Source organism: Aphis gossypii, chromosome X (assembly GCF_020184175.1).
Source record: "Aphis gossypii isolate Hap1 chromosome X, ASM2018417v2, whole genome shotgun sequence".
Classification (NCBI taxonomy): Eukaryota; Metazoa; Arthropoda; class Insecta; order Hemiptera; family Aphididae; genus Aphis; species Aphis gossypii.
Window position 1 is genome coordinate 40,329,470 of NC_065533.1, and position 26,934 is coordinate 40,356,403.

A 26,934-nucleotide genomic window follows, 5' to 3' on the forward strand; every position below is an offset into this window, starting at 1 on the left:
ACGATCGGCCCGTACTGTACCGATTTCACCATTTCCCCGTTCCGCCGTCGTACGCGTCGGACCGCTCTGTGGCGTTCGCTTTATTGCGTTGACCATTGCCCGTACAGCCGTCGGCGTCCGAGCGTTATCAGCCGTCAACTTGTGCGTGTACACTCGAAAGTTTCGATTCCGCGGCTGCACAACGGCGTAACGCGCTAATATCGTCGTCGACTGGCGTTTCTCCCGCCGTCTAGTGCGTCGCGGTCGTGCGGTCTCGCGTGTTTTTTGCCCTCCGACGTAGGACTTCCCCGGGACGTACCGGTCCCGTCGTCGCGCGCGCCCAACTCCGTCCGTCACTGCTCACGGCGAGTCGGTGACCAGTCGATCAGAGCAACAGCACTCGGCGCCGTCGAGTCGGCGAATCCCGGGTCACACGCCTCACCTCGGGTAGCTCACTCGCACCCGCCCCCCTCCTGCCCGCGATCGCGTGGTTCGTCTCTTCACGTTCGCACTGTAATGATGGCGACTAACGACCGGTGCACCGTTGGCGGTCTGTCATTCCCCGGATCCACCGAAATTCAGGTACCTAGTTAACCTTAACTCTACCTATTCGTTGTGTGTGTGTGTGTGTGTGTGTGTTCAAGACGTTGGGAGTTTGTAACACCCAACGATAGTTGCCCACGATCATGTCGTTATTTTGTCTACCGACCTGTTCCGTTAGGTACTGTTGTCGCAGTCCGTCCCTGCTGTCAGCTCGACGAGTCGGTCAACTTACAGATAACTATTTTATGTGGTATACTATGTTTGTTGTAGGCTCGAAATCGTTTTGAATTGTACTGTTTTACGTATTACACCCTACCGCATACTTACCGATGTCCTGCTTTTGTCATCGTCTACCCGATTGATATTTACCTTCATGATGTGTTAAGGTATTGTTGGGCGCACAGCTGATTCTGTGGTTTTGCAACACTTTCTTACAAATTACCATTATTTGGTCCTCTCATTAGTTTGTCATAGTTGTATACATATTCTGTAGTTAGTCGTTTACCATTCGTAACATTAGGTATAATTTTGATTAGAATATTGACTAATATTGAGTACTTATTGTTTGTCTGCAACTAACTCTCATTGTCCAATAATAATATATTGGTCATATTCAACAACTTTTAACTCATTCAAGATTGTTTTTCACAACAAAAAAAGCTGACAGACTGTGATTGTTAATAATAATAAAAAAAACTTTTCACCTACAAATAACCATTATCTAGTGTACAATAACAATTTATCTCCTAATTTGTTGGTTATTAAATTTGTCATTTGAGTAAAAGATTTTTGTATTTTATTATTATGTAATTTAAATTTAACTTCCCTTAAATTGCATTATTTATTTATTGAATAAGGAACATTTTTCCCTTAGCTTCAAAAAATTATCTATGATGAGAGTTTTCAAATTACTATTTAATACTTAGATAACAATATAGGTAATTAATAAAAAAAAAATAATAAGGTACCTACTCGTAACAAACTTACAAAAAGTTTTTTTGCTTTGGATTATCGGTAACAGTTAGCAAATTCATACCAGTTTTTTAAGTGAACATTTTTTTGAGCTAAAATAAATTAAATGTAATGTAGGAAGTAGTCTTTAGCTAAGGAATAGAGTTGTTTATAATATTTTATATTTAGGTCATAGAGTAATGTTACTCTGTAATTCAGATTTAATTTTTAATAATACACACACTATTGTTAATAGCATTTTACACAACAATTATTTGTTGTCAATGTAGTAATATTATAAAATAGTGCATATACTAATAATTATGCAATAATTCATAGTTGATCAATTTTTTTTTTTTTTTTTGAGCTTCTAGGATGGTACAAATATCTTAATTATCTATGATTATATAAGTACAGATTAGCCAGATTGCATAATAATCCTAACAACAATTAATCATCTATTGACAAATGAAAATGTCAACATAATATGGAACAAATCTAGTTTAGCGCCTACGTAAATTTTTCAATTTTGTTTTTTGAAAACCCATGTATTCATCACAATTTTTGGTGTTTTATGCATGTGTATAATGCTCTATTTTGCTGTGTGTTTGGAACTTTTCTGTTTTACTAAACACCCTTTTTCTTTTTTTTTTCCAATGTTTATTTGTTTTACAAACCCATGTAATTAAGCATGATGAAATGATGAAGTCAAAATTTGGTGATCAAACTTATTTTTAAGTTATATCCATTTGAAATGTATGATATTTTCATACATGCTCGGCATAGTCATTCGCTCGTTCAGACAATTAAAATCGAAAACATCCCTTATCGACTTCTAATGTAAAACTACCATGGGTTAGTGGTATTGCATTATACAACAATAAATAATAATAACGTTTATTCCCCTGTTTATTCCAACAAAGAACCATCATAAAAATAGTGTCTAGTCCAATATGACAACTAATATTACCTATCTAAGTAATAGTATGTGAATTCACTAGTTACTTTATAATGATAAACAAGTATGATCATAAAATTGAATCTAATATATATATATATGTCATATACCTGGACATATATTATGTACATGGCAATTCTATTATCAAACAACACTCATTATTTCAAAATCTATTACTTAATGTTTTTGAAAATATTTTTTTATACAACTTTCAGTTAAAATAAAATAATATTTAAGAAAAAGATTTATAATTTTAATATTTTTAAGTTTTTACTTTTTTAAATTGCATACCTTTTTCATTTAATATTCTTAAGCAAAATATTCAATGGAAAAATTTTGAAAATCGAATGAGTAATTACTTTATAAGATCACTATTCCAAGTTTTGGTGAGCATAGTGGAGAGGTAAGGGAATACCCCGCCAAATGTAGTTTTATTTCTCCATTTTATTTACTGGTTATTTTATGTACGACCCATGTGATATAAAATTTGCAGTTGCTCAGCAGCCCCTAGATAAAGTTATATTTTAAAAATATATTTTTTTTTTATTAAATTAATTGTTATTTAGGTATAACAAATACCATATCACAGTTTTTAGTATTATATCGTAATATACAAAATAAAACAATTGTTTTTAATCAAGGTAGCTTTGGATGGAAGTATAAATAACTTAACTACTTAATATATATTACTGAATGTATATTCAAGTAATTAATATAGTTTTAAGTGTTATTCTCACATAAATTATATTTACCTATCATCTTTGAATTATATTATAACTGTCCATTTACTTTATTATGTTCCATAATCTGACTGATAAAGATGTATGTATTTGTTCTGATATAGATTTATGATAATATCTTTACAAGTCATTGTCAACAATGCATAGTAACAAATAGTAACAATTACTAAATTATCATGTTTCCAGCATCAAGATAGATAAAAATACTGGAGCGTGTACTAGACACCAAAAAACGGTCAGCCGGTTGAAATGTTATCCCTACCACCGTACGGCAAAAATTAATAATATAGTATCTAAGGCATATATAATACACTACTTTTACGTTTATATTAATGATGTTAAAATGCTATTTTATGCATTTATATGCTATTTTGTGTTTACTTGGAATCTGAGCCACTTTATTCATGGTTTGAAGTTGATATGATATTTTTATATCATAAATGAAAATATTTTGATTCTTAATAAAAATTATGTGTTAGGTACTATACATATTAATAGTACTATAGCCTGTGGACAAATTTATCCAATTAGAAATTTTGTGACATATACCTGACTCAAGCATATCTGAAATAATTTGTGAACTAGATGCTACACTAAGATAGTTCCTCTTCCTTGATTTTTTTATATTAGATTCTGAACAAAGTGATGAATGTATTGATTTTACAATGATGTGTGCTTTTTTTTTGTGTCTGTGTACAGCAAAACTAGTCGAAATAATGTGTCAATTTCAAACTTTGGGGGTGGTTTCCGATGGAAAAGTGGATATCCTTGGTGTATTACAGAAGTCATAAACATTTTCCATTAGTTTTCAAAAAAAACGAGAAAAACAAGAAAAAAAGTGATGGAAAAACAAGAATTTTTACGCTAAACCAGTTTTCAACCAAATCAATTTTTTTTATATGGTTGAAACTCAAAAACTAATCACTGTAAATACTTAAAATTTTCATCACATGTTTGTGTTATTGTTATTAATACATGGCTAAATTTTCAAAATATTTTGACTTTTTTTGAGTTATTTATTTACCACAGAAATTTTGGATTTCTATGAGAATTTTTTTTTGAAGTGTCAAATGGATGACAAAAAAAAACTTGGAAATTTTATACAAAGTTCCTTATTGTTGTTCTTATTGTAGCTAAAAAAAATTAAAAATCGTTAGTGACAATTTTTTTTCATAAGCGTTTATATTTCAAATTTTTACAAAATCTGTTGAAAACGCGAAAATTTGCAAGTAATTTTGAAGTTGAAAAATTGTAAAATTTTTGGTGTTAATAACTAAGGATTAAAAATGCAACACTAAGTTTTCCATAAATTTTCCTTCAAGTATCTATAGAGAAAACTAAAAGCATCATTATAGGAAAAATTTTAAGTGCGTTTGAATTTTAAATTTTTACGAAATATCGTAACGATAACAATTTATCCTCAAACGATTTTAAATATTTGTAATTATTCAAAAAATATTAGTTTTAGATACTTGAAAATTTCACCAATTATTTAGATTGGCATTTTCTTTACAGGATTTAATTTTCAAAATATTTTGACTTTTTTTGAGCTTTTTTTTATAGACAACTAAAATTTTTAATTTTTCTGAAAATTTTTTTTTGAAGTGTCGATAAAATTTTTTTGGCCTAATATAAACACTTGAAAATTTAATACAAAGTTTCTCATAAGTTCCTCTTACAATGATTTAAAAATTATATGAATATATAGTCACATTTTTTTTTATTAGCATTTGAAGTTCAAATTTTGACAAAAATTCGTCAAAATCATGAATATTTGCAAATTATTTTGTAGGTATAATTTATAAAAATTTTTGCATAAATAGCTATGAGTTGAAAATTGAATACAAGATTTTTCATAAGTTTAGCCTACAATAATTATAAAAGAACTTAAATTTTGGTGTATTCAGGCCATTAAAACATAAACCACCTTTTTCACCAACCACTGGAAATTATATCTTAGGCTGACAAATCATCTTCGTTCAGAATCGTTTTTCGTATACAATGATGATCATTGGATTCAAATTTAACTCTCCTATAATATATAATAGTGATCCACACGGTACCTAATGTACAGCAGAGTGGTACCTACTTATCCGTTTTTTTTACTTTAAACTTATTTAACTTTTACCTTGTGTGAATTATATTATATATAATATGACTATTTCATGTGCTGTATTTGGTTGTACTAATAGATAATTTAAAAGCAACAATATACAATTTCTATCTATCTATCTTGATGGTTTCCAGTAACAATTACTAAATTATCATGTTTCCAGTAACATGTATATATTATTGCAGATATTATTGCTACTAAGTATAAGCAATTACTATTGAATCAACTAATAATAATTGTTGATTTATCAAATTAATATATGTTTAAGGATTAACTAAGTAATTTATTATTTTTTGTTTTAGGATGGTTTCTGTATGAGCTAATATGGATGAATTTTGCACAGAAAATAATAGTTTAATGAGAAAATTTAACAAACAAGTTGATAAACCATCAAATAAAAGAAATTTATCTTCTGGTTTAGAATTGGTAGATGAAAACCACTCTAATATTGATTTAAAATCAAGTCTACCTAGTAGAAAACAAAGACTTAAAGAATATTTAACTACAACTCATATACCTGATAAAAATATTAACTCTACTAATAAAATACACAATTTTTCTACTGTTAGTTTGATAAATTTTGTACCAAAAATTGATGATTACAACAAACCAGTTAAAGTTAAATCCCAATGGACTCGTACAAGTCAAATGGAGTTGGCATTAGAAAATTCTGAATCCCTTCAAACTAACAATATTCAATCTGTAAATAATTTATCTAAATATGAGAAAGTAAATGAGGTATTTACAATGGCTGTTTCACCCACAAATGGTGTTATTAATCAAATTAATGAATGTACAAATACAAATAACACTAGAAAAACCAATAAAATAATTGATTCTAATTTAGACTTTGAAAACCATTGTCGTGTTGTTGTACACAAATTGGATGATAATTCAGTACAAGTGAAAAGGAAAAGAGGTCGACCAAAAAAGACTAGTATAAATATTAAAGATAATACACCAATTAATACAAATACCGATAATCAAGAACCAGTCAAGACTAATTCAGTTGTTGATTTGAATCCTCAAAATGCCGATCAATCAAAAGTTATAAAAAGAGGTCGTGGTAGACCAAGAAAAAAAAAAATTACATCAAGCACTAAACAATTGCCACCAAGTACATCAAATAATATTGTCTCAAAAATAAAAAGAAAAGCACAAAGTCCTGTTATTGAAAATAAGCGAATTAAATTGATAAGTGATCAATTTGAACCAGAAGTAAATGAAAATTGTTCAAGTTCAGATGAATCAGAAGTGAATGAAAATGGTTCTATGATAAATAACACACCAATCCTAATATTTCCAGACGATGGTGTAAATTTGAAGTGTATTAGTTTATCACGATGCGATATACCAAAAAACACATCATTAGTTACTTTAGGAAGTTGTGATAGACCATATTTACAAGAAAAAACTGAAAGTACATTTTTAAAAAATCTTAATGGGTTAAATACACAACAAAGTACCACACATGTTAATGTTTTAGAAGATTGTAATAATTTAAATGCACAAGAAAACATTACATGTGCTAATTTTTTAGAAAGATGTAATAATTTAAATGTACAAGAAAATACTACACATATTAATAGTTTAGAAGAAAGTGATAACTTAAATGCACAAGAAAATACTGCATGTGCTAATTTTTTAGAAAAATGTAATCATTTAAATGTACAAGAAAATACTACACATATTAATTTTTTAGAAGAAAGTGATGCAAGAATAAATATCAATGAGTCTTCATTTAAAAATGAACAAGATGTGTTCTCTGAACTTGAATTTGTAGATTGGAATCCGTTACCTAAACGGAGGATTAGATCAAACAGTGTAAATGACACAATTAAGATAAAAAATCGAAAAAATTCTCTTTCTGATAATTTTGTGTATAAATCTTCAAATAATTTGAGTATTATTGATGATAATATGTTAGTGAAACCTTGGAAAAGTCTTTCTTATATAGAAAGTGGACCAAATATACTGGATGAAAGAATTGTACAAGATGAATTGGCTAAAAAATTAAGATCAAAATTGAAACGTAGCAGAAGCTTTCCACATTGCTTGGGTTTAGATAAAATGATCTGGAGATTTATAGTTAATGCACATGAATCATATTCAGAAGAAAATTATGAAATGGTATCTAACTTAGATTCAAATATGGTTATGGATATGGATGTGAATGTAGATGCGGATGCAGATTTAGTACCAGGCATGAGGTTTATAAAAGAAATTTTACCAGGTAGATGTGACCACCATTACCGTTCCAATAGTGTGCCTGTAGAACAATATAAACAACCAAAAGAAAAAACTAGCTATATTTCTAGAAGTTTAGATAATTTAAATATGTTGTGTTCTACTCATGATCCTCCATCCTTTCAAATACCTTCAAATATAAGTAATTTGAAAAATTGTGAAAGTGATCCAGAGGAATCTGAAGGAAAAATAAGAAGATCTAAGCGATTAAATACCAAAATTAAGAATAGTGATATATTGGAGGAAGAATTTTTTTTATCATCTGAAAATTCAAAAATTGACTCTTTATTGTTGGCTGATGAAATTCGAAAAGAAAATGAAAGAAATTTAGCTGAAGCTAGAGCAAACGATCCGGAATTAGATAAAAAATTAAAAAAATTGAACTTCACTTTAATAACTAACAATTTGTTCAGGCCTAGCAGGTGAGTTTTTATAAAAATTTTTAAACATTGATGACCATATAGTATTTTATTTGGTGTCTATTATTTTTAATTAATTACAACAATTTCATAAATATACATTATTTCTAGTAATAAAGAATTAAACATTATTTTAGGAAAAAAATGAGTGAGTATACACCGGCAGAACAACAAGAATTGCGAAGATTAAAACCAAGGTAATTCATATTGATTAAAAATCCTAATAGCAGCTGGTATTTGGTAGTATTTGCATGATTATCATTAACTGATTTCGCAATTGTTTTATATTTTTATTTTAAGAAGGTTCTGAATTAAAATTATTATTCAATACAGTACTGACTAGTGGGGATTTTTTTTTTTTTAGGAGAACTATCAATTCTGATACTTACAAATGCCATTGTAAGTATACTAAAAAAGACTGGATTGAAAAAAAACCTGGATGTGCTGTAGAATGTTTAAATCGGTTATTAAATATTGAATGGTAAGTCAATTTAATACTATTTTTAAGAAATGAAATAATTAATAATTTTATTTTTTAAGTGGTGTAACTTGTGTACTAAAGGCATTTTGTACAAACAAGCAATTTCAAAATAAACAATTCAAACGCACCAAAATTGTCAAAACTGCAAATAAAGGTTATGGTGTTTTTGCAATGGAAGATATACCTAGGTAATAAATTATAAACTACTTAAATTTAATTTTAAATGGTGAACTATAAATATTTTATTATATTAAGAGGATATAGCACATTATATTATCTTTACATTATTATCGTATTACAAAACTAAATTTTCCATTCAAGGCAGTGGCGTAAATTGGCCTCGATTTCTGGTGTTGCTGAGAAATATTTTGATTTCTAACCTACCAATACTAGCTTAACTTAAAAATCTTCACCCAATTAATGTTATATATATATTTTTTTTTTATTATAAAATAAGTATTGAATTATTTTAATAGTACTTAACAACTTTATTATTATATAACATTAAAAAAAAAAAAAAAAAATTACAAATAATTTTTTATTTTAAACTGAATCGACGTCTTCTTTTAAAACATAATATTGCACCAAATTATTCATATTCATCGATTATTACTAATTTATAATTTATATTATGGTCAGAAAAATGTTTACCAAATTTTAAACCTATTTGAAATAGGATTCAAGATATAGATACAAAACGACACTTGTACTAAAATTAATTTTTTTACATATTTGTAATTTGTAAAACAAATGTGTACTTTAAATTTTTATGATTTTTTTGGTGGTGCAATAATATAAACTTGCACCACCACATCTCAAATGTGGTGGTGCAATTGCTACCTTTACACCACCCAATTTACGCCACTGATTCAAGGGATTCTATTTTAAAGCTATTTAGAGTGAAAACCTAATTATCAAATTTAATATTAAAAATATTATTCCAAGCATCATATGTCAACTAAAAAATGCTCATAAATTCCTTTATAATAAAAAATCAAAAAAGCCCACGTGAGATACAGTAATGTATTTTCCCAAAATATAATTGATTGATTTAATTAATTAATAATTAATTTGTGTTACACATACTGAAAAGTACGTCAAGCACTTGGACTAAACCCACTGGACACAATCAAACAAATTTTATTTCTAAAAAAACTGAATTAGTTAAATTATAAAAAAAAATGTCAATAATGTAAATAACCTTATAACCTAATCCCTAATTCTTATACTAATGACCTAGATGTCAATGTATTTATAAAGATCAAAAAAAAAAAAAAAAATAATTTACTCAAATACAAAAAATAACAAAGTAAAATAGATTCTACTGAATGTAAAATTTGCCATGTTAGGCGATAAGTGGACAGTGATAACACATTCAAGTATGACATCCTCTTAATAGATATCAATTTGAACTTAATATATTCATAGTGGTCAACTCTAGTGGAGGTGTAGCATAGTTGTCCCCTTCTTGATGTCTTTATTGAGTATACTTTGATACTTTTATAATAATACTCTTATTATATCTAAATATTATATAGGTATTTAAATTTAAATATTGTTTAATATTAAAATATACATATTATTATTATTGAAAGCAAAAATTAAGTTGTAATTAAAAGTTGTTTATAGTGTAATAATAATCTGTTTTTAATGTTTTTATACCAAATTATGTTATGTTATTTTATGATTTCTTAATTATTTATAAAGAAAATTAAGTTTGATTAATAGTCATAAATTGGTTTCATAAAATATTAATTGTAGTTAATATTTTGTTTAGTGGAACATTTGTTGATGAATATATCGGAGAAGTTATTGATCAAGATGAAATGATAAAGAGAATGAAACTAAAAGTATATATGTTCAATAATTATATGGTGCAATTGAAACATGATGAAATAATTGATGCTACACGAAAAGGAAATATTACAAGATTCATAAACCACAGCTGTGATCCTAACTGTGTTGCAGAAAAAGTATACTTATACCACTATACTTCTTAAATATATAGAAAAAACAATTAATTTTTAAAACATAATTCTAGTGGAATGTGCTTGGTGAATCTCGGATGGGTTTTTTTAGCAAACAATTTATACGAAAAGGAGAAGAAATCACTTTTGACTACAGTTTTGAAATATTTGGGTATTGATTATTATTTTAGTATCTTTAATTTATGTAATCTATCATTTTTATCATTATTTAGAGATGCTGCTCAGCAAAAGTGTTATTGTGGCTCACCAAAATGTCGAGGAGTTATAAGCAAAACATCTAGAATAGGAGATCAAGGCAGTTCTAATGAAAACAGTTCTGATGAGAGCAGTTCTGATGAAGTTGCTGAACCTGTAGATGAAACATCAGAGGTGAAATTAGATCCATGTTTGGAAAAAAAAAGAAAAACAATTAAAAAAATCACTAATAAAGATAAACAACGTTTACGACAGGTTCATTTATAGTCATTTATACATAGGTGTATGTATAACGGTGTGAAGATTGATTCAATTTTTGTTTATTATAGCTTGATAAACAGTTGACAGATATCAGTAAATTGAAAAATAAAAATCGTTCTGATTTAGAGAGCTCAACATTAAATTTAAATAAATTAATGGTTCACATCACAGATTCGATGAGTAGATCACACATTTTGAAATTTATTCGAGATAATGATTTAAACTGTAAGAGGTTATTTATGAATTTTAATGGCTTGAATATAATACATAGCTGGATGACTTCAAATGACAATGAAGACTTAAAATTAGAAGTAAATAGTATTATAAACAATCATGATGGATAAAATAAAATATTCTAAACAATTTTATTATTTTATATTTCAGATTGTTCAAACACTTGCAGACCTTCCAATTTCTAATAGAAATACAATAACTAAATCAAAAGTTTTGGATATTATTGCTCAATGGGCTAATATTCCATTAAACATTAAAGAAGTTATTGAAAAGTAATTATAATTACTGTTGCATACTTGCATGTAACTTAAGCTGACTTAAATCACATTAAGACATATTAGCACTGTATTTGTATATAACGTTTTCTTTTTTCTTTTTTCTTTTTTCTTATTTTATTTGTTTTATTTATTTAATTTATTTTATTGTATTTAACAAACTAGGCTGAGGCTCAATGTATAATATTTAACATATGTAATTATTTGAAGTAACAATTTTCAACCATTATACATAAAATGTAAAAAGTTTTTGATTGAATGCTATTTATTGAAGTGCATTAAACATTCCTTAACCGTTCATCTGATTGCAATGAAATTTGCTACAGAGATAGATTAGACCTCTGGAAAAAAGATAGGTTAATTTAAAAAGATAGTGGTCCAACTTGGGGAGGTACTTAAACAGGGACTTTGAGATTTATAAAAGGTTGCTATTGGTTACTATTTTATTATGATTTTTAGATGTGACAAAAATGCTAACACCAGTAATAGTTTTCGTGAGGGTGGTTAATGTACCGCTGCAATTAATGAATTGTTGTACATTCCAAGTTCAGACGTGTTTTAGTATTGTCACCAATTATTAGTGTTGAACAAGTATTTATTTACCTCCTAGTTCTGATATATCTATGTTTGGGAATCATATCAATTTAACTCTTGGATTTTTTTGTGGGGTTTTTAATTTGCCAATTATTAGTTGGACCAACGGGGTTTCAAGTCTCAAGTACAATGGTTCTGTTACAGATAAAGTTCGTCAGATTGGTGATCAGTACGGTACTCTTCACTTCAAATAAATAAAATATACTGTCTCCAATAAGTCTAACTCTGTACTTGATTTAGTTTTCTCAAATAGTAAATCTATCAAAGTTGAAAAATCGCCTGAGCTCTTGTGCCGTGTGATCACCCAGAAATTGATACTTGTCTCTTTGACATACCTGTCCTTAATGAACAACATTCCTATAAAGACTCCAAAGGAGCTAACTATAAAAGATTTAATGATGTTTTAGGGAGTATTAACTGGGATTTAAATTTATTGACTTTAACAATCGAACAGTCGGCTGCATTTTTCTTTCAGGTCACTTCTACATGTTATTGATCAGTGTGTACCAATGCGTCCTTTCCGCCGTGGGTAACTAAAAATCCAAAGAATATTTTGGCCAAGAAGAAACAGGACCATAAAATGTTTAAACAATTTGGTGGTTCTTATTACTATTATAACTTTTCTCTATTACTTGCGCGCTGTAAATTTGAATCTAGAAAATTGCATAGATCCTATCTATGTAGAATGTAGGAGCGGTTGCGGAGTGATCTTCGTTCATTTTGGGACTATGCTTTAATAACTAAGGTTGTCAAGGAATTCCTGAACAGGTTCATTTTAGTAACATACAAGCTTCGGGTAATCAAGTATCAGATTTGTTTGTCTCAGTTTATGTTAAACCACGCTTAAAAATCCCTCGCAGAGGGAGTCTTTCCCTCCACCTGGAAATGTAGCCGTGTTACACCAATACTAAAATCAGGGGACCCTACTGACATTTCTAATTATCGGCCCATATTCGAACTTCCTTTCTTAGGGAAATTATTTGAATCGATTGTACTCAATCATATTATAACACGACCAATCTTGTCAACAATAGCGATTGACCAGCATGCATTTTTTCTTAACCGATCAAAATCTACTAGTGCCACTGATTTCGTGTCCTCTGTACATGATGCGTTCCTGTTAAATCAGTAAGTTGACGTAGTTTATACCGACTTTACTAAAGCTTTCGATTCTACTGACCGCGGTATACTTATTTATATTTTGGATAGGCTAGGAATTGGTGATCCACTCCTAACCTGGCTGAGATCTGAACTCAGTCTGTTCAGTAATTTCTCCAGCACGGATTCTGCTATTTGCTAATGACACAAAGATATTTCATGCAATTTTATCCATGGAAGACTGTCAAATACTTCAAAGTATTTTGAATAAGTTTTCATCTTGGCGTGAGATTGTTGGGCTTTCTCTGAATATTAGTAAAAACCATGTCATTCTATCGGACTCAAGATTTAATAAAGTTTGACTTCTCTCTTAATGGTTTGCATCTTGATCGTGTTAACCAAATTACTGATTTAGGGTTTCTCTTTGTCCCATCCTTGGACTTCCTTCCGCACATTGATTATATTGTAAGTAAATCCATACGTGTTCTTGGGTTTATTAGAACATTCCTCAAGTTTCAATTCTCCTAAGTGTCTCTTTGCGCTTTATTACGCATTAGTACGTTCAGTATTAGAGTATGGAATTATTGTTTAGGCTCCATGCTACATAGGCGATTCACTAAGGGTTAATAAAGCGCAGAACAGTTTTTCTGAACTAAGCTGGTTACAGTTTAAATATATTTCATTTACCCTACGATTATCAACCTATTAATGTCTGGTACCTTGATTCACTTGTATCTAGACGTCAGCATTTTGGTTATCGCTTTATTATAGGATTATTAAACGGACAAATAAATGCGCCTCGTTTATTAGAAAGACTCAGCATCCTGGTTCTCAGCAGCACCCGATCACAGGTGACGTTTTACATACCAATAAGTAGGTTTAAATTTTCCGCTAATGCACCTCTCTTGAAAATGATGCGCATATGTAACTCAAATACTTTATGACCGTTCGTACTCAGGCTATTAATTTATTTATATTTTGTTGTTACAGTTATATCACTTTTTATAAATTATTTAATATTTATCTAGTTTACCTATTATGTTATCAGTGGCGTAGCCAGAATTTTTTTCGTTGGAGGCTATACATTTTTTCACAGAGATGGTTTACCTAGGTTCATAAGGTTCATAGGTTTCATAAGTGTAAAATGCAGATGCCGAAGTATTATTAATATAAATAACAAATAAAAAAAGCTATGACGATTTAAAATCAGTAAAATACAATTTAAGACTTTTGTAGTGTTTTTCATAGACCATTAAAATTTTTTTTTAATTTTCTTAAAATTTCGGGGAGGGCTGCAGCTCCCACAGGTCCTCCCCTGGCTACATCGCTGTATGTTTTTTATATGTAATGTTATGTATCCTTGTTATGCTCTATATTGTTAAAGCCGTTCGGCGTTAATATGTGTAAAATAAAATAAAGCGACAATAAGTTATTAAATAATTAAATAATAATTTGTCCGATATTTTCTTAATTGGTGTCTTTGGATTCGTCTTGTTTTTTGTATCACTGTAGAATTGATGACATTTATTGTAGATTTTTAAAAAGTGAGTCCATTGCACTGTATGTCTGTATGACTGATAATAAATTAATATGTCCAGAAGTGATAGAATAGTTAAGACCTTTACCATCGTTAGACAAAAAAATATCAGGGAGATTAAAGTCACTAAATCTAATGACCTTATGATCTAGATATTTAGAAACCAAATCTTCTACAGTATCCGTAAACAGTTCATATTAAATATTGATTGGATATTATTGGTCCTTGTTAAATACTTAAAAAACTTACTTTTTTATCGAGATAAAGTCTCTTATTTTGTTATAATATTTTTTTTATTTTTAGTTTAGAGTATCCAATATCACAAATTAAGGAACACGAAGAAGAAGTTGATAAATTATTACCAGATGCGATTAATACATCATTATTAGTTCAAGCAGCCAGAGTTTTATGGAAAAAATGGATAGTTTTGAAAATTGTTTTTAAAATACCAAAATTAGATCGTCCCAAAGAAGGTTACTATACATAAACATGATGTTATACGTAATATTTTATATTCTTCATAATTAACTATAGACTATGACTATACCATTATAAGTTAACCCGCTCAACCAACAAAAACTGGTTAGCGGCGCACATTCCTTATGTTCCCGACCATCGGTTACTAATCACAAAGCATCTAGCATCTAGAAGCTCTGTATACATGTGCGAAAGTCGGTTAACTTATTTGGAATAGAGAATAGTATTGGAATTCAGATTTATAATAATTTACTTTAATATTGTTAAAAAAAGTTTTGATTATGATAATTTTTTTATTATCATTGTTTGATATGTATTGGTGTTATATGATTTGAATACTCATGTTAGTTTTAATAAAATAGTATTTTTAACTTGAATGGAGTATAGATTATTATATAATTATTTTGATTTTAGTGAACATTGCTGATGATGTTAGTCAAACATCAATACATTTACCACAGCCTAAACCGTAAGATTTTTAATAACAATTATTTATTTTAATTGTTATTTTTAATATTATTAACATTTGTTTTAGAAATTCTGTTCCATATCATTTTGGAAATTCTACCATTAGACCTAGTCAACCTTATAAAATAAGGTATGAAAACATGATAAGTTAAAATATATTTAATTTAATAACTTCTGACTGATAATTTTGTTTAATTTTATTTTTTAAAACACACTATTCATGTTACATTAAATGTATAAATTCATTTTAGTTATATGCAAAGTCAGGGTACTGGATATGGTCAGACTAGTTCTACGGATCCAATAAAACAAATAATTTATCATCACAATCCGATGAACAATCAAGACAGGTAAGAATAATTATTTAAATATTTAAAATTTATATAAATATTATTATGATAGTTTAATATTCATTTAAATATATAATATTAACTTAATTAAATAGGAATGATACTGTTTTTGAATGGAATAAAAAACATTGGAATTTGCCTGTAAAAACAAATAAGGTTTTTAATTCTGCCACGGTAAATTATCAAAGTAATTTAGTTTTAAATCTAAAGCAAAGTTCAACATCTACATTTAAACCAAGAAGTATGCGCAGTGATATCCCAAGAATTGAAAACAGTACATCTACTAAAAATATGAAGTGGAGTGATATCCCTGAAAGTAAGTATTGAATATGTATTTCTGTATTTGATATAAAATATATACATAACTATTTACTAGAATATTATTTAATTTCAAATTAAAAAGTTTAGGATATTTTTATATTATTGTATCATTATATAAATACTATTGAAGTTTATGATAAACATGCTTGAAAAAAAATCATTCGACACCAAAAAGATGTTAGGTTATATGTTTTGTTTCAAATGTACCCCTACAATATGAACTATTGTTAGTGGAAACTTGTGCCTTTTTATTTTAGAATATTTTTTAATATTTTGATTTTTTTGGTTTTTATTGTGTAGTATATAGAATACATTGAATATTAACTGTGTTTTTTAGTTAAAAAATTAGATCTAGTTGGTATTTTAAATAGTTTAAAACCAAAAATTCCTAGTATTTTTCAAAATGATTGGGAAATACCAAAAATAAAATTTAAAAAATCTAAAATACTAACCAAAATCCAGTTTTCAATATAATCAATTTTGTTTTTTTTTATTATTATTTTTGAGGAATTTGAAAACTAATAATCAAAATTTTTACCAATTTATCACTTTCTATTCACAACATAATTTTTCACAAAATTTGAGATATTTATAGACATTTGAAATTGCCTATTTTTGATATTCAATAAATAAAAATGACTCAAAATTTAATATAGAATTCCTCATATGTTCATTTTCATTTAAAATTATCAAAAATAAACTGTCTCAATTCAGCTTTTAAATTTAGAATTTTAATAGTATTCATAATATCTCAAAAATGTTCAAATTATTTTATAGTTAGAAGCTCATAAAAAAATGTCTGTTTTATCTAAAATTTGAAAAATCAATATTAGGTTTTTAATAAGTTTTTTAACATGTATAAAAAAAAATGTCTATGAACGTTCAAAGTTTTACACCATTGCATAATCATCATAAAATAACTATGTATCCTGAAGTGGTTTTTGATATTTTCTTGTAATTAAAAAAATAATTACAATAAATGGTTGAAAATTTTATGTAACATCTATGATATTTTAGATTCTGAACGAAGTGATGAATGTATTGATTTTACAATGGTGTGTGTTTTTTTTTTTTTGTGTCTGTGTACAGCATAACTAGTCGAAATAATGCTCCAATTTCAAACTATGGGGGTGGTTTCCGATGTAAAAGTGAATATCCTTGGTGCATTATAGAGGTAAAAAGTTAACATTTTCCAACAGTTTTCAAAAAAATCGAGAAAAACAAAAAAATGACGGAAAAACGGGAATTTTTACGCAAAACCAGTTTTCGACCGAATCGATTTTATATGGTTGTAATTAAAAAACTAATCACTGTAAATACTTGAAATTTTCACCAAATGTTTATGTTAGTGTTATCTATATACAGCTAAATTTTCAAAAAATTTTGACTTTTTTTGAGTTATTTATAGACCACTGAAATTTTCGATTTTTATGCGAACTTTTTTTTGAAGTGTCGGTAAAAACATTTTAGATGACCAAAAAAACTTGAAAATTTAATACAAGGTTCCTTATGAATTGTTTTTATTGTAGCTAAAAAAAAATTAAAAATCGTTAGTCACAATTTTTTTTTATAAGAGTTTATAGTTCAAATTTTTACGAAATCTGTCGAAAACGCGAAAATTTGCAAGTAATTTTGAAGTTGAAAAATCATAAAATTTTTTTCTTTTATAACTTAGTTTTGAAAATTTGGTACAAGGTTCTCCATACATTTTTCTTCAAATATCTGTAAAAAAAACTACCGGATTCAGACAAAAATTTTTATGAGTGTTTGAAATTTAAATTTTTACAAAACCGCGTTAAATAACGGTTTAGCCTTAAACGATTTTTGATATTTGTTATAATTCAAAAAGTATAAGTCGTAGATACTTGAAAATTTTACCAGTTATTTAGATTGGCATTTTATTTACTTGATTTGATTTTCAAAATATTTTGAGTTTTTTTGAGCTATTTATAGACAACTGAAATTTTCATTTTTTCTGAAAAATTTTTTTTGAAGGGTCGATAAAATTTTTTTGGCCCTATCAAAATACTTGAAAATTTTATACAAAGTTCCTCATATGTTATTCTTATAGTGATTAAAAAATTATAAGAATACATAGGCACAATTTTTTTTTATTAGCATTTGAAGTTCAAATATTGACAACAATTCGTCAAAACCATGAATATTTGCAAATTATTTTGTAGGTATATTTCATAAAAATTTTTGTATAAGTAGCTAAGAGTTGAAAATGTAATACAAGGTTTTTCATAAGTTTAACTTACAATTATTATAAAAGAACTTAAATTTTGTTGTATTCAGGCCATTAAAACATAAACCACCTTTTTCACCAACCACTAGAAATTATATCCTAGGCTGACAAATCATCTTCGTTCAGAATCCTTTTTCGTATACAATGATAACTATCATTGGATTCAAATTTAACACTCCTATAATATATAATAATGATCCATACGGCACCTAATGTACAGCAGAGCGGTACTCACTTGCCCGCTAATAATAAAATAAATAATAAAATAATAATTCTTGTAATTAAAAAAATAATTACAATAAATGGTTGAAAATTTTATGTAACATCTATGATATTTTTTTAATTAAATATTTCCACAGTTATTTATGAACATTTAAAATTTATTTTTAGAAATGTAGTAAGTGTTTAAAACATTTTAATCAAAATAATTTGTTTTAAATGTTTTATACATATACATAATTAAAAATGATATGGATTTTATCGATTTTGACATAAAACATTAAGTAGAATTTGAACTCAATTTCTAAAAAAAAATGTCCTTGTATTTTTATTTTTTTTATTTTTCAGTTTAGGAGGCACCTTTTATTTATACAATTTTCATGTATATAAATAGCTCAAAAGAAGTAAAAATAACAATTATTTGTGGTTATTTATTTATTAAAAAAACAATTTTTTTTTTTATTAGTTTTTATGAATTATTAGATGCAAATTTATGTGGAAAACCACTCAATATTTTAAATTTTATGTCTATACTCATCCTAAAAATGATAACATTCAAAAGAATGTATAATATAATATATAATATATTTATATTGTATAAATACATTCATTGTTCCATTCATAATCTTAAATTTAGTAGATAAACTTATATAAGAGATAAGGATTTATGTAAGAACATATCTTATGCTGAGTTCTTCTAAAAATTTTCAATTAACTTTAAATACTTGCCCAAATGCTTGAATTATTAGATTCACGTTATGCCCAATCTCAAAGGGAACAGCAAAAAGTTTGAGATATCAAATTTTATTAAAAACTAAAAATAATAATACAAACAATACAAATGCTTAAAATACATAATCCTCCTCATTTTATGTTTCTACTTTACTCTCTCTGGGATTAACGATAACAATAATATTATTTGTGTACTGTAGAATAACAAAGAATAATTAATTTTATATTGAGTTATTGAGAGCAAAACGTTATTGAGTATAATGGTAGTTTCAAGGGGAATTCATTGTAGTTAGAGATAACAAAAAATTAAGTTAACGACTTTCAACATAATAAGAATCTACTGTAGGTTGAATTGACATTTATATTTTGAGTGATAAAATAGGTTTACAGTTTTGTTTTTTTTTTCATCTATTTCTTTATTCTTTATTATAAAATTTATGAATAATTTTATGTTTTACTTTCAAAATTGAATTATTATTATTTCGTATATTTTTAATTTTTAATTAAATTGTTTTTTCAGTCAATTCAACCACTCGTGATGTTTCTACTAATTCTTCTGAAAAAAATAATTGTAAGAATACACAAGGTAATAAATTATTTGAAACTAAACCAACTGTATATTACCCTATTGAAGAAATTATAACCACAAACCAAACATGGAATTTACCACCTCCAACAATTGTTGAACTTAGTAATGGATCTACTTTGCATTCTATGCTAAAAACAGTTCCTCCGTGTTTACCAAATGACTTAATTTCAAATACATCCGATGAAACTAGCCAATGTATGTTTTCTAATGATATTACTTGGTATATAATGCGTCCAGAAAATGTGATGTATGATGCTCAACATCCTAGTATTCAAGAACAATTGGCTTTCCTACCAATTGATGAAACTGTCAAAAAATCAACTAAATCTCAATTAAATAAACCAAATATTAATCATAAAAAAACAGATTTCATTGAAAACTATAAAGCAATACAGCCACTAGATGATGATGTGCGTAAAAAATTATTTAAACAATGTGAAGAAAATGTGCATCAACTAGTTAATAAAGGAATATTGAACAGGAGTAAATCTGCTAAACTAAATTTCCTTGATCAGTCTCCAATTAAAGTACTTCAATCATTTTTCAATAAAAAAATTGTGAAATCAACATACACGACATCTGAAAACAATCAAAATCAATATGTTTTGCCCAACTTGATCAAACGTATAAAAGTAATCAGTAACTGTTATCGAAAACAACCATCCAAAATAATTGAAATAAATAATAGAGTAAAATCAAATTCTCAGAAAAGTAAAAATGATATATTTAGGATTAAAGAAGACCAAAAAACTGAAAAAACCGATACAACATCAATGGCTTTAATTTTACACAATGAACAACTAAGTACTGTTCCTGAAACAATTAACTTAAATAAGGTGTTAAATAAGCATTCTTTTAAAGCTAATACAAAAAATAGATTTGCATTTAAAATTTTAAATGGTTTAATAAAACATAATTTAACCATGCCCAAACATTTTATTCTCAAAGTCCCATCAGATACCAAGATGATCACTCACGACCCTTCAAATGAATTAGATATTCACTACAAATTAATTCCATCAGTGCAAAATATTTTATGTGCTAAATTAAACAAGGGAATTGGTAAAGATACCATAAATGTGTACAAACAAAAAATAGTTATGAAATATGATGAAACAAAGGCCCTAAAACCTGTTAGTTTACAATCAATATTAAATGAAAATATTTTATCATCTAATACTATAAAAAAAATCAAGTTAAAAAACAATTAAAAAGAAAAATGCCTTTACCACCTCTAAATAATGCAAAGAATAGAAAAATTGTTGATTTATCAATGAAAAATAAACCCAGAAATCAAGCTACAATATTAAATAAAATTGATGATAATACGGTTTTCAAAAAACCTATGCTCCCTGTTACTAATAAATGTAACTCTCCTTGTATTAATACTATAGTTACCAGTCAAGAAAAAGAACTTAAAACATCAAGTACTACACATTCAAATACAAATGAATTTAAACAGAAACCTAGTTCATCAAGTTATACAATATCAAATATTGATCTATTAAAAATAAGTCTAAATGAATTACGTGAAGAACCTAATACATCTAATCCATTAACCGTAAATATTATACCATCAAAAATAAATTTAAATGAAATTAGACAAAAACCTTTGATGAAGTGTTCACCATTCAATAAAGTAGATAACGTTTTAATTACGGAATTGGAGCAAAATGCTAAATTTTTAGCCTCGAGTATAAGTATGGATTCTACTGATATTTTACCTTCAGTAGAAGCTAATAGTGAACTAATTGAACCAATCGTGGAGAATTTCAAAAATTCTATAAATCAAAATAAATCTATGGTGCGAGGAAATATTGTTGATGATCCTATAGTGAGGGATTACATACAACGTACTCAATTAAAAACTGTTGAAACAAAACGTAAATGTAAGCTGCCAGAAAGTATGATGTCTTTACCTGATGAAGTTCTTGACCTTGTACCAGATAATCAAAGAGAAATCAAGTATGTTATTGATTTTTATCATGCTATGGCTACAGTTATTGTCAAAGTATTAGACTTGTATGTGAAAAAGAGTTGCAAACAAGGTCGTATAAAAAATGATGATGATTTCAAATATTTAGCTAAAAAGGTAATAATTGAAGTTAAATTTAAAATGTTAAAAATAAATTTTAATTTGGTTGATATTTACAGCTCAATTCCAATATTTTATTCAAAGAACTTCAAGTTAAGAAGGTAGAAGATTTAAGAATTAGTGATAGTGTCAAACAGAAAGTCGAATTGTACATTAAAAAATATATGTTAAAGTATGGTAAAGTGTACAGAAGAAAAAGTACTGGTATGTTAACGTATTATAATTTATTTATATATTATTGATATGGGTACTTTTACTAGTTTTACTAACTTTAAATTCGTATGATTTCTGATATTAATTATAATAAATAATTAAAAGAAAAATGTCTTAAATTAAATACACATATATTGTGTGTTGTATTCACAGATATATTATTCATTATACTAGATAACCGTCTGCTTTGGTCCATACGTATAAAATAATGTTTTCAATAATATTTTTTATTTTTATTTATTCTTCAAGAAGATAATGAGCCCCGCTGAACTTATTTATGTGGCAGCCATTTTGTTGGTGACAATTATTAATCAAAATCTGTGGTCATACTAATAAATAATTTATCTTACTCAATAATTCCATCTTATACATAATTATTTATTGAAAACATCTAAAAAAAATAGGATACTCCTCATTTACTCAAAAAAGTAATAATTATTTATTTATCAACAAATTTGTGCATAAAAAGGACTCATTTTTATGAAATTTGAAGAAAATATTTTGATATTTTAAACGTGTATATATTCAGTTTAAAAATGCCCATTCGACCACCGAAAACTGGTTGCGTTCATGTATTTCTGTCTCAAGGACGAATTTACCCCTTCCCCTCTTTAAATGAAATAAAAAATAAGATACAACATATTGTGTTGCATTTACCAATAATTTCTATAGTGACTATCTCCATCCCACAATATTATCTTTGGATAATTGATCAATGAAAATGTCTTAGTGAATAAATGCCAATTATAGAATTGGCATTTTTAACGGGCAACGAAGTGCACAGAGTCAGCTAGTATATCTATATATCCAGGTATATTACTTTTTATTATATGCGCCACCCTCCTTCTAAAATTTCTGGATCCGCCCCTGGTTTGTCATCGTGGTAAGCGCTGATGTCTTGCCGTCGTACTGTTGACTAATCACAGCATACCTGATATCACCTAGCGGAGGCAGACTGTTAACCAACTCAGTATATTTGCGCGAAACGAGAATTTTTTAACTGAATGGAGTATGTTAAATTTATAATATTATGTAATTTATTTTTAATTAAGTTTTAGTACATAGGAAAATGTAATTATTTAATTTTTAATTTATACAATGGTGTTCACCATTTAGGGAACACTGAATTTCTCGGCTTGATTGTTTTAGAATAAATCAATTTTTTCACAAGCTGGTAGTATATAAATACACATTTTTAGATAAATTTCAATATTTTTTTTGAAATTTTAGTCTGCTTATGCAACAAAAACTTTTTTTTTAATAGGAACGCCTATATATATTTTGATATATTTTGAACACCATATTCAGATAGGCCTATTTTTTTTAAAGTAATTTTGATATATCAACTATGGTTCTAAATTCAAAATTGACTGAATAAGAGCCATGTCAATTTTAAAAATGTGTATTTATATACCGTCAACTAGTAAAAAAAAATTGATTTATTCCAAAAGAATCCAGCTGAGAAATTCAGTGTTCCCTAAGTGGGTGAACACACTGTATACCTATAAGATAACAGTAAATAATTAATATTTTACTATTTTTAGATCAATGATCCTGTCAGACATTTCAACCAGTTATAAGATTGTTATGGATACAATTACTATTTATTAAAATAGTAATATTCTATTTTTTTTTTACAAAACACTTTTTAAACTTTCCAAGGTAAATTACAATCATTTTTATAATTTTTAGGTTTGATTTTTGAATTTAAGACAGAAAAAGAAATTTTTTTTATTAGAAAAATTGGGTATTTAAAAAAAAATACATCTATATTTAACATCTTAAATTTGAATTTTTAGATATATTATTATCTGTATCGACTATATTTGTAAATTTGAATTTTAAATAGTTTTTTTAACAATTGAGTTAAACATAAACTTGTGGTAAATGTTTAGTATTTTCCCTACTTGTTTAATATAATAGGATTTTTTTTTAAATATGTTAGTTAAAAGTATACATTTTAAATTTTTTAAATAAATCAAATATAAATTTTAATTTTTTTATTCATTACGTATTTTTTTTCAGTCAATTTTGCACTGCCATTTATGAATAATCAAGAGAGATAAATTATGTTGGCAAAACTTCAGACTGTGCAGAGACAAGAATGTTAATTATATGTTTAAAACTAATACTAATCATTTTTATAATGTTAACAAAATTACATTATTTACATTTTTTATTTCCAAAACTCAAGTAGGCTATTTTTAATTTGTTGAGTATTATTGTTTTTGTAAATAAATTTACATTGAGTACCTTTTATTAAATTTATAACAAGCAGGAAAAGTTTCTATTTCGTAAAATTTATATAATACGATTCAAGTCTTAAGAAACTACCTATTGATCTCTAACTACATGTATATTTTCATATTAATATTTGTTTGTTTGTGTTCTATGAGTGTATTTGTACAAATATCTAATTAACTGTATATTCTTTAAACAATTGTTTCTTATGACATATTCATGTGTATACATGAAAATAATCTATTTTGTAATTTTGGCTTAATGACTCAATAATCAATACATTTTGTACTCCAAAGGTTTTGATACAATTTTTAAAACACTGTTATATAGGTTCTTATTGTGTGTACATTTTAACTCTAAATTATCACATTTTGTACTGGTTTTTTATTTATTTATTTATTTATTTAATTAATTGTTTTTTTGTCAAAAGAATAATATATATATATATATGTATGTATCTTATATTCCGGCTAATATTTATTTTGTTATTTATTATTATTATTATTATTTTTAAACTGTAATTTACATACTCTAATCATTCAATGTTTACTTTATTATATTGACTTAGCCAAGTTTAATAAACTAGATAATAAAGTAATTAGAACTGGTAGTTCTTAGAAATAAACAAATTTGTTAACACTTGCAGAAAATTTTTTTACAAATAAATGAGTATTGGAGCAATTTTTTGTCACTAGTATAATATTTATTCGTTGATTTTGTTATGTTTTTTTTTTTATTTTTATTTTTATTTTTATTTTTTTGATGATATTATAAATATATTTTATTAATTTATTGGAAGAATGACTGAAAAATGAAGAAAAATGTATATAAACTTTGTATCAAACTTTAACTCTAAACAATAAAATCAATTAAAGAATTGAAATGAAAATAAATATAACTAAACACTAAAAAGAGAATTGTTTCAGTTCACTTCATCATATATTTCTTAAATAAAATGTTTATATTATCAAATACTTTATTACTTAATAATTTGTTTTCGTAAAAATGTAATTAATTAGAAAAAAATAATTTATTTAAATATACATTTTGATTTCATTATTTATTAATTTAATGTGAATTTATTGTATACATAATATTGTTTGCAATGTCATTGAAAATAAAAATTTGTTGGCTCCAGTAATGTATGCTAGATAAATTGTTATAAATATATAATAACATGTGATTTGAAGTTGAATATTAACTACGTTTCAGTAGTTATTAATGTTCATTTTAAAATAGTTTAATCAAGTTTTAATTTCCAAAAGTATTAATTACAACTGCCTCCAATTTAAAGGCAATCATTAATAGTTTTTTAATACAATTATTTATTTGAAATAATGTTAAGATAACCGAGACTATAAATTCCTAAAACTAAAATTAATATTAAACTTTTTTGTACCATTATAATAAAAGTTAATGGATCAATGGGGTATATTTTTATGATAAAATATGAATATATTTTAAATAATAATTAAGTTACACATTATTAACTATGAAAACTATGAATAATTTTATAAATTTCTAAAAAAATTTAAATTTTATACTAATAGTAAAAATGATGTATAACTTATTATGAATTATAAATTATGATTTTAAATTGAAAATAAAATTATTATTAATAAATAGCATTTCAGTTAATTTTTAGTAAGTACGTATGTTGGATACTGTATGACTGTATGACTGTATGACTATATATAACCCATTTTGTTAATCATTTTAAGTATTGTTTAATAAATTAAATATTAGGTACTCAATATTTAAAGTTTTGTTATTTTTTTTATTATTCAATTTTTTTGTTTGTTTATTTAATATTATTAAATAATAAATTATTTTTTACCCTATTATATATTATTGTGTCCTATTATATTGTAATTTTTTTTTTTTTAATCTGTTTTTAAAAATGTTTACACTTTTATTAATTTAATAAAATACATTCTTGTACCTAACAAAATTAAAACTTTTTATTTTTATGATTTGGTAGCTATTTTTAATTATGGTGGCTATTAAAATTATGTATTAGCGATGAATATTTAACTTGATAGCTCCATACAATTTTTAATTGTATTAAAAACAAAAAAAAAAAAAGTGTTAGGTGAACGATTGAGCGCCGTGTTGATTTTTCGTATCGATTTTTATAGATGCTGATAGGCTCCTTTTTTTAACTGAATTTACAGATAGCGGCCTTAATCATTCGTGTGTTGCTATTGTTATAATAATTTATGTTTGTACAGCTTCAAATATTATTAATTTTTTTAAATCTAAAAATAACTTAACAACAATAGTTGTCTTATGTTAACTAATATTTGTGCAACTGTACAGATAATATTCTATTCAATTTTCTCAAATCTAAAAATAACTTAATTAATAA

At 26.4% G+C, this 26,934-nt stretch overlaps 1 protein-coding gene across 1 annotated transcript; it reads left to right on the forward strand.

Annotated features, from left to right (window-relative positions):
• LOC114127561 (uncharacterized) lies at positions 1–26,539 on the forward strand. The gene is given in 20 exon segments (XM_027991836.2): positions 1–561; positions 5,587–7,953; positions 8,088–8,147; positions 8,315–8,431; positions 8,491–8,619; positions 10,209–10,404; positions 10,473–10,570; positions 10,632–10,869; positions 10,944–11,186; positions 11,260–11,381; positions 14,917–15,086; positions 15,505–15,559; positions 15,626–15,688; positions 15,810–15,908; positions 16,004–16,224; positions 19,949–21,202; positions 21,205–22,109; positions 22,172–22,316; positions 23,870–23,987; positions 24,351–26,539. Coding segments are annotated over 18 exon segments (6,468 nt in total). The 5' UTR covers positions 1–561; positions 5,587–5,608; the 3' UTR covers positions 23,878–23,987; positions 24,351–26,539.
• The last annotated feature ends 395 nt before the right edge of the window (positions 26,540–26,934 follow it).